The 12528-nt window shown below is 45.0% G+C and overlaps 1 protein-coding gene across 1 annotated transcript in view; it reads right to left on the bottom strand.

The window, feature by feature from the left end:
- Window positions 1-12528, bottom strand: part of GAD1 (glutamate decarboxylase 1) — a 205502-nt gene that overhangs the window by 37424 nt on the left and 155550 nt on the right. Inside the window, exons 11-12 of the mRNA XM_086956108.1 lie at window positions 11471-11587; window positions 6020-6084 (exon numbers count right to left, since the gene is read on the bottom strand). Coding sequence (XP_086812234.1) covers window positions 6020-6084; window positions 11471-11587 — 182 coding nt within the window. The remainder of the gene's footprint in view (window positions 1-6019; window positions 6085-11470; window positions 11588-12528) is intronic.

The raw sequence follows: 12528 nt of genomic DNA, 5'->3' as shown, positions 1-12528 counted from the left end.
CCTCCCTGCTTGTTGACATACCACATCGCGGTCGTGTTGTCCGTTAGGACCTGAACCGACTGACCGCGAAGGGAAGGGAGGAAGGCCTTGAGCGCCAGATGTATCGCCCGCAACTCTAGAAGGTTGATGTGAAGTAACCTTTCCTCTGGAGACCAAAGACCCTTGATCTCCAGATCCCCCAGATGAGCACCCCACCCTAGGGAGGATGCATCCGGTAACACTGTGGCAACTGATGGAGGAAGATGGAAGGGCTTTCCTTGAGACAGATTGCCCTCCATGCTCTACCAAGACAGATCCGCCACAGCTTCTCTGGAGATCTTCACTGACTCCCTGAGATCTCTGTTGTGCTGATACCACTGCCTGCGGAGGCACCACTGGAGCGCCCTCATGTGCCAGCGTGCATGGTTGACTAACAGAATGCAGGAAGCCATCAGACCGAGCAGACGGAGGACCTTCAGGACAGGAACAACCGCTCCATTGTAAAATAAAGGAATCATTTTCTGTATGTCGCAAATCCTTTGAGGAGGAGGGAATGCCCGACATACAATTGTATCCAGTACAGCACCTATGAACAGGTTGCGCTGGGAGGGCACCAGGTGAGATTTGGGCACATTTATCGAAAAACCCAACCTGTACAGCAACTGAGTTGTGACTTGCAGATGATGGAGCACTATCTCTGGAAATTCTGCTTTGATCAGCCAATCGTCCAGATAAGGGAACACTGGTATCCCTGACCTTCTGAGATGTGCCGCTACCACAGCCATCACCTTGGTGAAGACTCGAGGCGCAGTAGTAAGACCAAATGGAAGGACCGCAAACTGGTAATGTTGCGATCCCACCGTGAAACGGAGATACTTCCTGTGCGACTTCAGGATAGGGATGTGAAAATATGTATCCTGCAAGTCGATCGACGCCATCCAGTCTTCTTCCAGCAGCGCTTGAAGAACCTGCGCAAGGGTGAGCATCTTGAACTTCTCCTGCTTCAGAAAAAGGTTCAAGATCCTGAGATCCAAGATTGGACGAAGTCTGTCATCCTTCTTGGGGATCAGTAAATAACGGGAGTAGTATCCCTGACCCCTTTCCTGCTCTGGAACCACCTCTATCGCACCTTTTTTCAGTAGTGTTAGGACTTCCTCTTGCAAGAGAAGCAGGTTGTCCTTCGAACAAAAACCCTGGCAAGGAGTATAATTGGGAGGGAATTCCCGGAAGGGAAGTGCATACCCATTCTCCACGAGATTGAGAGCCCAAAGGTCTGATGTGACCAATTCCCAATCTTGTAGAAAATAGGTAAGCCGACCCCCTACAAGACGCACATGATCCGGAATGGCGGATCTAGGGCTGCTTTGCTGATGATGGAGGGGGGTGAGAAGAGGAAGAGGAGGAGACTTGACGTCCTCGAGGACGAGCTCTTTGCTTGCCCCTGTACGATCTATACAGCGTATTTTGCTGTTGCTGCTGCTGTTGAGTTTGAGGGTAGGGTCAAAAGGAGGAACGTCCAAAACCCCTATATCTTTTCTTCGCAGTGCCCCTGGTCTGCAACCCCAAAGATCTGGCAGTAGCCCTACTGTCCTTAAATCTTTCTAAAGCTGCATCAGCCTTTTTGCCAAAAAGACCAGAACCATCAAAGGGCAAATGCAATAGGGCTGCTTGAACATCCGCAGAAAAGTCAGAGGACTTTAACCAGGCTGCTCTTCTAGAGGCAATAGAAGTCCCCATAACCCTAGCTACTGAGTCAGCAGTGTCAAGTCCGCTTTGTATAACTTGACGCGCAGCAGCTTGTGTGTCATCTAACACCTCATTAAAATCCTTTCTGTCCTCCTCCGGAATCTTAGGAGCCAACGGCTTTACAGAGTCTGTTAAAGCATGTATGTATCTCCCCAAAAGGCATGTGGCATTAGTCAACTTAAGAGTCATACTCGCCGATGAGAATATTTTCTTTGCAGTCTGATCTTGTTTCTTAGACTCCTTGTCTCCAGGCACTTGAGGGAATGCACCAACAGACTTCTTTGAACAGGCTGCCTGTATCACCAAACTTTCCGGCAAAGGGTGTGATGATAAAAAATCTGGGTCACCAGGCGCCACTCTATACCTCCTTGCAACCCCCTTAGCAACTGCAGGAGCTGTGAGAGGTCTGTTCCAAACCTCCAATAGAGGTTCTGTTAAAGCCTTATTAAAAGGAAGTAATGGTTCTTCAATAAAAGATGGAGAATGGAGGACTTCTATCAAAAGATTAGATTTCAATTCAGCTGTATGAAGACTTAAATTCAAAAGATCTGCAGCCTTCTTGATGACCACATGGTATGGGGCAACGTCTTTTGAAGGGGAAGCTGATACAGAAGACAGCTCCCAATCAGGCGAAAGCTCCAAACCGCTAGCCTCCCTCAAGTCATCAAAATAATCCTCTTGAAGCTCACCCTCTTCGACCTCAGCTTCAGCCTCTCTATACCTCCGCTCTTCAACAAGGCGCAGAGCTTCACGCCTCGATCTCTCCTTCAAGAGCGGCGTCGTCGGAACCGCAATCGACTCCGACGGAGCCAGAGCCGGCATCGAGATCGGATCCGGGAGCATAGGCTGATTTTCTCGAGGTCGGACCGTCGCCAGTGACGACTGTATCGGCGTCGAAGACCTCGGCTGCACCGAGAAATGCCAGGGCAGAGTTGGCGCCGGCATAAAAGGCATAAATGTAGCTGGGGAATAAGATTGAGGAACTCTCAAATTATATGCCAATGGACCCATGGGACCTGACGGTGCATCAGAGGGGTACAAAGCTCTTGAGGAGACGCCATACATCACGTTAAAAAACTGTGTAGGGTCTTGACCTGGAGCTGGAAAGGGCGGGTAAGGACCCACAGGATGCCCATGTGGAGGCTCCGGATTCGCCTCCTCTTCTACAGGTGGATGAACCGGAGTCATCGAACCCTCTGGTAAAGGAGCCTCTTCTACCTCTCGAGCCGGAGATGGCACCGGAGAAGGATTCGTTACCCGAGCCGGTGAATGCTCCAGGGACCCCTGGGCGTGGCCTCACTTTCCGGATCCAGAATCTCTGGAGAAGGAGATACTTCATCTTTTCTATGTCTTCTCCTAGGCGACTTCGGTCTCGAATCCGAGTCTTTTCTAGAATGATGATGAGAACCATGTCTTTTCTTCCTATGCTTCTTTTTCGCTGATCTAGAAGCATGTCCCGATGAAGACTTCGAAGGCGACGCCGTGCGGGAACTTGATCTCGATTTCGACCTAGTCCGCCTCGACCGCGACCTCAAAGTCTTCCTTTCCTTTTTACCCTTTAATTTAGCCACCAGAAGTTTCGCCTCTCTCTCACGAAGGGCTTTCGGGTTCATCTTCTTGCAGGAAGAACACCCCTGCACATCATGGTCTGAACTCAGGCACCAAATACAGTCTTTGTGTAGGTCCGTAATCGACGTCATCTTTCCACATTCCCCGCACGGCTTGAGGCTGGTCTTCTTAGTAGACATCTTCAACAAGAGACAAAGAAGCAAGAAGACACCAGACAAATAACAACAGTAACAAAGTTACCAACAGCTACAGAGGATCCCTCGAAAACCGTTAGCGTCGACGACAGGGAAAAAAGGGAACTGATGTCATCACGCCGATGTGGGCCTATTATGGAGTCGGTGACGTCAGCGGAGCCGCGCGCGATGCCGTGCTACTGTGACGTCGTCCACGTTGGCGCGAAGCTACAAAAAGAATTTCCGAATGCTGCTGACGCAAGGGAATATTCACAAGGTGAGGAATCCACTGGCAGATGGATCCATCAGAAACATATATCTCATCATATAGAGTTTGGGGAGTGTACTCACACAATTGAGGCAACATTCCAGAGATCTCCTCTGTTAACGGGGGCATCTTCTCCATCCCATTCAGTTCACAGACTAGAGATTTTCTACACCTCCACTGAGCAAGGCACATGATTAGTAGTGAGGTGGTATGGGGGTATGTGAATATCTAAGCAATCCTTTATAGGTCTCTATATTTTCAGTTTCAGAAAGTTAGCTCTGGTCCATTATCACAGAGATATCCTTGAGGTACATTATTTCACAGTGAACTTTAACTGCAGAATGTTATTGAATAGTCCGGATGAAATGTAGATTGCGCCAGTGTAATTTGCATAGTTTTGAGAATTTCATGTTATACTTGCTATGCGAAATTCCTAAAATTCTGCCACTATGCCACGTCAGGTAACTACATACTGCAAGTGTGCAAGAACAACACAAATGGCCAGAACATGAGCAACTGTTGCTCACTGCACTTGCACATGAAAGCTTTGTCCCAGAAACTTTATTAATAAAGGATTCATTTCCAAGTGTGTGCTGGCACCACACAAATCTACACCCACCTACAAAACAAGTGCAATGGCTACATCATCATCAGCTTACTAGTGAATTCAGTCTAGTCCTCTCCTTAAACCAGTCCAGAAGAGAAATGCTCGACCTAGGAGGACAAAACATGCCCAAACTGCTACTTTACTGGCCTTCAAAGATTAAGGTACACCCCACCTATCACTCAGAAAGCGAAACATCCTGTGATCTTCTCCAATGCTAACATTTCATTCAAATCAACGCCATGTTGAATGGGGACAATTTACAGTTCACATTTCTGTGTGGAGTACTTTTTCACCCATAAACTTCTCACCAAATGGAACCAACATGATGCTTTATTTCAGAACTACAATGCGCTCTATACAGGATTGCAAATAACTTGACTGATATGCTCCAAAATTTGCAAAACCATTCTGTTAAAATGTGTCTAAATTTAGCTACCATTGACCATTCCAAACTGTCTATAAAAGTGCTGCTCTGAATTCCAGTGGATGTGAGGATCAAATTCAAGATATTTTGCATCATTCACAAAGCCTATTAGAATGTTGGCACAACATACTAACAAACAATGGCCTCTCTCACTGCATTCTTCACATCAGCAATACCACATCCAATTCCTTTCTGCCTCTTCAACTGGCAGAATCTTGAAGGACAATCCTAAGAAGTGAGAGGTCCTATGCAGCAACTCAAACCAAAACCAAGCTCTGTAAGAAAGCTTCGCTTAAAAGGGCACCTATGACATGATCGAAGTATGTTGGATGTGCTGTCCTCCTTCGCGACCAGTTATTTTCTTGATTATAATGCATTTGTATATTTCCCTCCTTGTTATCAGTAACCACTGCCCTCCAAAGGTATGCTAAGATGCCTCGTGGCCTTTTATAAAGCACCCATATAAATAAATAATCACAAATGTGATTGTGTATTAATTACTACTATGTGTTACAGTTACTTTGTTTTGATTTTGAGGAATTCCTACATAGTTTGTGTGTTTGAACATTGTTTGGAGCAACTTGAAGCTGTTGGGATGCAGGAACCAATAAACCGCCTTTCATAAAATCATTTAGAGCCTAGAGACTCCTGTCTGAACGCGCTGATATCTTTTGGACTTCATAAACACATATATCAAAGTATAAGGATTGTCAAAAGAAATTCTACCAAGATCTGAAATTCTGTTTCACTATTTTGTTATCACCTGCTTTACAAATGATTTCCACTGACCACAATCCCAACATACTTCAAACAGTCTAAATCTACACCAGTGAAAACAAATGCAGGACAAATGCATATCCATGTGTGTGTGTGTGTGTGTGTGTGTGTGCGTGCGCGTGCGAGTGGTTGTGTGAGTGCATAAGGGTGTGTGTATGCAAGTGGGTGTGGGTGTGTGAGTGGTTGTGTGGGTGCATAAGGAGGTGTGTGAATGGCTGTGTGGGTCTGTGAGTGTTTTTTTGGGTGTGGAAATAGATAAGTGAGTGGTTGTATGTGTGGGTTAGTGGTTGTATAGGTGTGTAAGTTATTATTAATCAATTGTTGTTGAGCGCATGACTACCCATAAGCATCCCAGTGGGGGTGTGAGTGGGTGTCTGAGTGGCTGGGTGGGTATGCGTGTGTATGCATGTGTGTGTGTTTGTGTGTTTGCGTGTGTGTGTGTGCATTATGAATACACAAGGGCATCTTTTCAGTACCTCTCAATTCCATTTAGTTTATGACGATGCTTGCTGGACATCAGCAGTCCTCCACCCCAGGCAGCCTGTTACAAAGCAAAAATTCATAATTAGGGAACAGACATACTTCACTGACTGAAAAACATATGTATGATCTCAGATGTAAATGAGTCACTGGAGACTAAGTTTGAGTTAAGCATATCATTGTATAAGTATGTTTTCTATCGTTTTAGGTCTCGCCTGGTGTTGGAGCACATGCGCTCATCGCCTGCGAGAGCTATAGTTAACAATATATTTCAGAAGGGAGTTTTAAGCTCTGCCCCTGTTTTCGATAGGCGTGCGTCACACTTTATGCTAATCGCAGCCTCGCGATTAGCTTTCGGCCATTTCTATTACCGCCCTGTGGACTTTTAGGCCGGGACATCCGGACAAGTGCACGCCATCTTGGTTTGATGACGTTGGGTGGGTGTGGTGTTAGCTTGTTTACTGCCTCCTCATTCGCAATCCTACCCTCTCCTCCCTTCCCTTCCCCCCACCCAAAAGCAAACTTCCCAGAGTTGCGCTCTTTAGTTTTCACTGTTCGTGAGAGGAACCGCCGCCCTCGGACCAGGCTCGGCACCCGCCTTTCTCTCCCCATCTCTTCAGTGTCTTGCTTCTGTCTTCATCCCATTCTCTTTCTGTAATCCAGTTTGTTATTTAATCTTTCTTTTGGTGAATGTTGGGTGTTGTTTTCTTCAGTCTGCTTGTTACTACGGCCACTTTCTTGTTTTCTTTACCGTGGCTACGGCCTCCATATTTTATATTTGTCGTAAATCACATCATTTTCCCATGCAGCCCCCCCACCACCTCCCGCGTCTCCCGCTTCTCCGCATGTAACTGCCAAGCTCAGAGGAGGCACACTCTCTTGAGCAGGTATCCGTTCCCTGGCGTGTCTCTTCCTGGCACAGCTCCCCAGGCCTCAGCCATGAAGATTCAGGAAGCACAAAGCACTGCACGGGGCTGGTGAGGAGGAGACTGCTGGAGCGAAAAGTAAAAATGAGAAGATACTGCACGGGCGCGCGGTTTAAGGAAGGTATTTTTCATTTTTCGTTCGTTGTGTCTCTTCTGCTCAAGGAAACGGCCATGTAGCGCAGCACCCTACATTATTAAGGTGAGAAAGGTGCATAGCAGAGCGTTTTAATTATTCTATGCAGGTCAACCTACGCAAAACTATATGTATTTTTGTTCACATACCTGGGTATAATAGGCGTTTGCATATCCGGTACAGGCAGATAATTGTTCTTCAGAGTTTACCGCCTAACACAATGGCGTATTCTTTTGTGCCATAGTGTTCAATGACTTTACACATTCCCAGATCTTTATTGAAAAACACAGCGCTCTTTTGAGAGGGGCTCGCACCAAAATAGTTACAAATAGAAAAGAAAGTGGCTCAGTAGTATTTTGCTAATAATTTTTACATTGCATTCACGTGGCGGGCGACATCCAAACATTTCTACATTATATACAGCAAAGCCATAGTCTTTGCTTATTTATTTATATGCAACTAACAACCTTTCACAATGCCAAAAGCCCTGGCATGTTGTAAGTATAATGTTATTGCATTGCAAATGTTACTTGGTGTATCAAATATCTGGATGCAATTAAAAAAAAACAAAAAAAAAACAATGACATTTACAAAGACAATAGCTCAAAATAATGTGAGTGCGAGACCTATTGCATTGTAAATGCTTGTTACTATTGGTGTAAACAGTGCCGCGTTTTTAAAATCTCTGTAATAGTTTCTGTAAAAGATAACAATTTGAAGTGAGCGCTAAATATTTATATACATATAGAGTGACAGAGAGAGAGAGCACTGTCAGGCTAACGTCTGCTTTCAATCATCCAGAGAAGGGCGATTTTTACTTGGAATTGTACATATCGGATGATTTAAAAAAATCCTCTAAAATGGAATACTTTCATTTTATGTTTTACATAAAATGAAACTAATTAGTAAGACGCAATGGCAAAAATGAGAGAGTGTCAAAGAAAAGGCCATTGGGCAAGAGGCACATTTTAGAGCGAAAACTAGCCTACACTGCTAGCCATCTTAGCAGTATGAACATATCAGTGTTTGAGGTGAATCGTGCCACTAGATTAGTAGAATTTTAAAGTGACTATGACCTCGAGTACAGGTGCTTCGGACAATCGCGGTTCCCATGAAACCTTCTCCAGTGATGTTGCATCTATAAGTGTCTGGGGTTTTTCAATCCTTCGGAGGTTTTTGCGGGTAGATACCAGTAGGGCAAACGTTTTTTATATTTACAGGAAGGAAAAGGTCTGAAAAACGCTATGCTTCGTTCCAATTGGGCGCCTCGTAATTGGAGGTATTTATCCCATTCAATAAATAACGATCCTGAATGTGTTGTTATTTATCGATGGGATAACTAACACCAAATTACCGACGCATTCGTAATCAAGGCCCAAACAGTGGTGGAGAAGCAGGCATGATAGCAAATAAGAATGCAGGCATGATTGCGAATAAGAATGCAGACATGATCACAAATAGGAATGCTGACATGACTGCAATTAAGAATGCAGACATGATTGCAAATAAGAATGCAGACATGATTGCAATTAACAAAGCAGACATGATTGCAATTAACAATGCAGACATGATTGCAATTAACAATGCAGACATGATTGCAATTAAGAATGCAGATATGATTGCAAATAAGAATGCAGACAGGATTGGCAAGCCCTGGAGATTCCTAGTGGTGATTCCTAGTGGTTGTCCCCACAGAAGACAACATACAGCCTCTTACACAGGACATAATCTGGAGTGGAAGTCATGAAGCCCTCAGCTGAGAACGTGCTAGGCACATCCGCTGTCCTCCTTGAACGTGATGGAAAATACATTCCTTTTTTACAATACACTTCTAAAAGCTTTAAAGACATAAGAGCATCATAAAGTGCACAGATCCAAAAGCTAATAAAACCACCCAAGCTGTTTGCCGCTGGAAACCAGCGCCAGTAAGATAAATGTTGTGCCCGTAAATTAGCCACAGATGTGAGCATAAGCAACAAAGAAACTTGCGACAACCTCTTCAATTTCTTCTCTAACAAGATGGACAAAACTGAGTGATTCATCCAAAAGCTCCGCACATGCTTCAGTTGGCAGAGTTGTCGTACCAATCCAAAGAAATATGGTCTAAATTCCGAGTCCGGACTGAGAACCCGAAGCAGCCCTGGCAGTTTTCTTGGACCAGCCCTTGGGAAGCCCTGCCTGGCTCCGTGAGGCTAGTAACACTTGTTTGCTGCTTTTGTTACTGTGTGCCAATATGGCAGTACTGCTCAAAACCAGGCCCCACTGCTCCAAAACTTTCTGCCATCCTTCCATCTTCCCGGGAAAACGCCTGATGCCCGTTACGGCCAGTCCGGCCCTGCTAACTTTGACATGCTAACCAAGCATGCTGTAGAAATTATGATCTCAGCAATCCGAACCCTCCTTCTTCCAGGCAAAAATGGGTAAAGACCTTGCCACACCTCTAATCCTTTACCCCACCCAAATGGTCAACTCCTAATCGATGTGTTCTGTCAAACTACCAGCGTACAGATTACCCTGCTTCTGAAAAAGATGCTGACCCCATTAACCTCAATAACCTCTGACCTACCTCCATACATACCATTCCTAGCCAAACTACTGAAAGCTGTGTAGCTCACTAGCTAAACACAATGAAAAACAACCTCTTCGAAGACCCTCAACACAAGAAACAAGTTTAACTCCTGCATGACCGAAGTTAAAACAGAAGTAGTGGTCTTCCGCAAAAACACCTCACTGTGGGAATCCTATTGGTGGCTGGCCAAACTCGGTTCAACACCCAGCACCCATGCCAGGCACCTTGGAATAATCGACAACAAACTGGACATTACTCCACCAGTCAACACTGTCACTGCTTCCTGCTTCTACACTCTGAAGATGCATATGAAGATCGTCAAAGGCTCCCAAACAACACTAGAAAAACAGCCAACCTTGCCACAATCAATAAGAAGTAGGACTACAGGAACACCTTCTAGGCTGGGATCAGTCAGTGACTGCACCTGCCTGCAAGGGAATGTCTGGGGGTCCATGGGGCCCCATTTACCCCCTGCAGAGGGTTACTTTTCAGGAGACGCACTTACAGTGCACCACCTTTTAAATGGCGCACTCTCAGTGTGCCTCCTGAGGGCTTCTTTGCCTCTGCGCCCGCGTTTGTAATAAGGGTAATGTTCTGAGCTGGTTTCGAGACCTGCTTATCAAATTGCCCTTGACGAGGTCAAGACTGATTTGCATATGGCTGGGTCTAAACTGGGGTGGTATTGTGAGCAAAAGAACGATGGATTTAACCCAGATCTATTGACTGGGGGAGAATGTTTGATTTGCTCTGCAATCCATCCTTCATCTGTGTGTCTTTTACTTTCTCATCCTATGTGCATCGGTTATGCCCAGACGTGGGTCCCAGGATTACTGTGTCACAGGATTCAAGCAGCTAGTCTGGCTGATGAGGAGTGATACCCTGAAACCGATCCCAGGATGCTTGTTTCCGGTCCAGGAAGGCCTGGATTGGCCATTCGGCCTGGACTGTTCCCATAAGGCACAGGGTCAAGACAGATTTGCATATGGATGGGTCTAACCTGGGGTGGTAATGGGAGCAAAAGAACAATGGATTTAACCCAGATCTATTGACTGGTGGTGAATGTTTGATTTGCTCTGCATTCCGTCCATCATCTATGTGTCTTGTACTGCTACCCCTGGCACACCCTGCACTTCTTTCCCTTGCCCCCACCACCCCCTCCGGCACCCTGCCATTTTGCACCATCAAAAGTGACAATTGTTTTGGCTTTTGTAATGTGAAACAATGGTGTTAAACAAGCTTCATTGACACACAACACATATACATCATAGGAGGCAGCAGTGCCAGCTTCCCTATCAGACAGAAGTTACAAGCTTCTTTTTTCAACTACATAGAACAGGTTCAAAACGTGAAACAACTGTGCAAGATTTCTGGCACTTGAGAAATAAGCACTCACTCCAACTATCCATTTGCTACCCCTTCTGTGAATTACTCAAGGATGTTAACATATTTTCAGTGTACTAAAGTCAAAACAATTGGCAGTGCCAAGAGGGTCTCGTTAAACGTCTTAGTACAGATCTGTGAGCAAGTTGTTATCTCAGAGCACTCATCAGTGATCATGAGGCGATCTCCATTGACTTCTATAGGTGCAAATTATGTTTTTTTGTAGGATTTATTGTTTTTACGTTTTTTAATCGTGGCTTGGATGTCTACTACCAAAAGCACGTTTGCCGCTGCATTCAGTCCTTTGTCAATAACATTATATGCCAAAACTGCAAAAATGGAGGAAGCTGTACTGGGATTTGGTGAAACAATCTTTACAAGTGCAGAAGATCTTTGTCATCAATGCCCACAGGGCCGAATATCAACCACTACTACTTACATCGACGTGGAGCCAAAGATCATACTTTTCACATATGTCTGCAATCTCGTGAATTGGATCGAAGGCCCCGTATACAGTTGTGCCTGCTGTGGCATTCACATAGAGCGGCACTTGACCCTGCAACGTCAAAACACATTTTAAACAGGTAGATTGTAGAAATACTGACTGGATTATTTGGAAATTTCCATTTTACTTCAGATATTTTAAACAAAAAGGTTTCATGTAAAGGTTTCATGTAAGATACTTTAGATTAATGTGCGTACTTAGCATTGTAATTGGCAAATTATTTAAATGTTTAAAAAACACAGCTAAAATATTTTTTGTGAACAAAGATACCACAGTCATCAAAGAGCATATGTAAAGACTAAGCGTTAAATCCATGCAACGAAATCAGTGACGTAGAAAGAATGCCATGGGCCCAGCTGCAACCAAAGAAAATGTGCCCTTGCCATAGTAAAATACAGTCATGATTGAAGTGCAATAGGTGCCTAACATCTTGGGGTCCTGGTGTCACTACACCTGCTGAACTAGTGATAGCTACACACCAAGATGAGTTACTATTTCACAGCACAAACTGGCCCCATGGCATTATAATAAAAGACACGGACGTAGATGTCGTTTTGGTGTGGGAGGTTTTCTAGATAGTGGCTTACCAAATGAGAAGAGTATTCTGAAAGGATCTGAAAGGACCTGAAAGGGCAAACAGCAGAGGCACTTAGGGGCATAACTACCATTGGTACATCATGTGCAGTGGTACCTGGGCCCAGAGCCCTGCGATCCCAAGGAACCCTGATGATTGCTGTATTTTCCCACCCTCTTCAACGTATACATGAGCCCCCTCGCGGCCATCGCACACCAACACAACCTCAACATCATCTCTTACGCGGATGACACTCAACTGATCCTATCTCTCACCAATGACCCCAGCACCGCCAAAACTAACCTACACGAAGGAATGAAAGAAGTTGCCGAATGGATGAAACACAGCCGTCTGAAACTGAACTCAGATAAAACAGAAGTCCTCATCTTAGGTACATCCCCCTCTGCATGGGACGACT

Source organism: Lissotriton vulgaris, chromosome 2_1 (assembly GCF_964263255.1).
Source record: "Lissotriton vulgaris chromosome 2_1, aLisVul1.2, whole genome shotgun sequence".
NCBI lineage: Eukaryota > Metazoa > Chordata > Amphibia > Caudata > Salamandridae > Lissotriton > Lissotriton vulgaris.
Note: the sequence above shows the minus strand (reverse complement) of the source record. Positions and strands in the feature narration are given on the sequence as shown.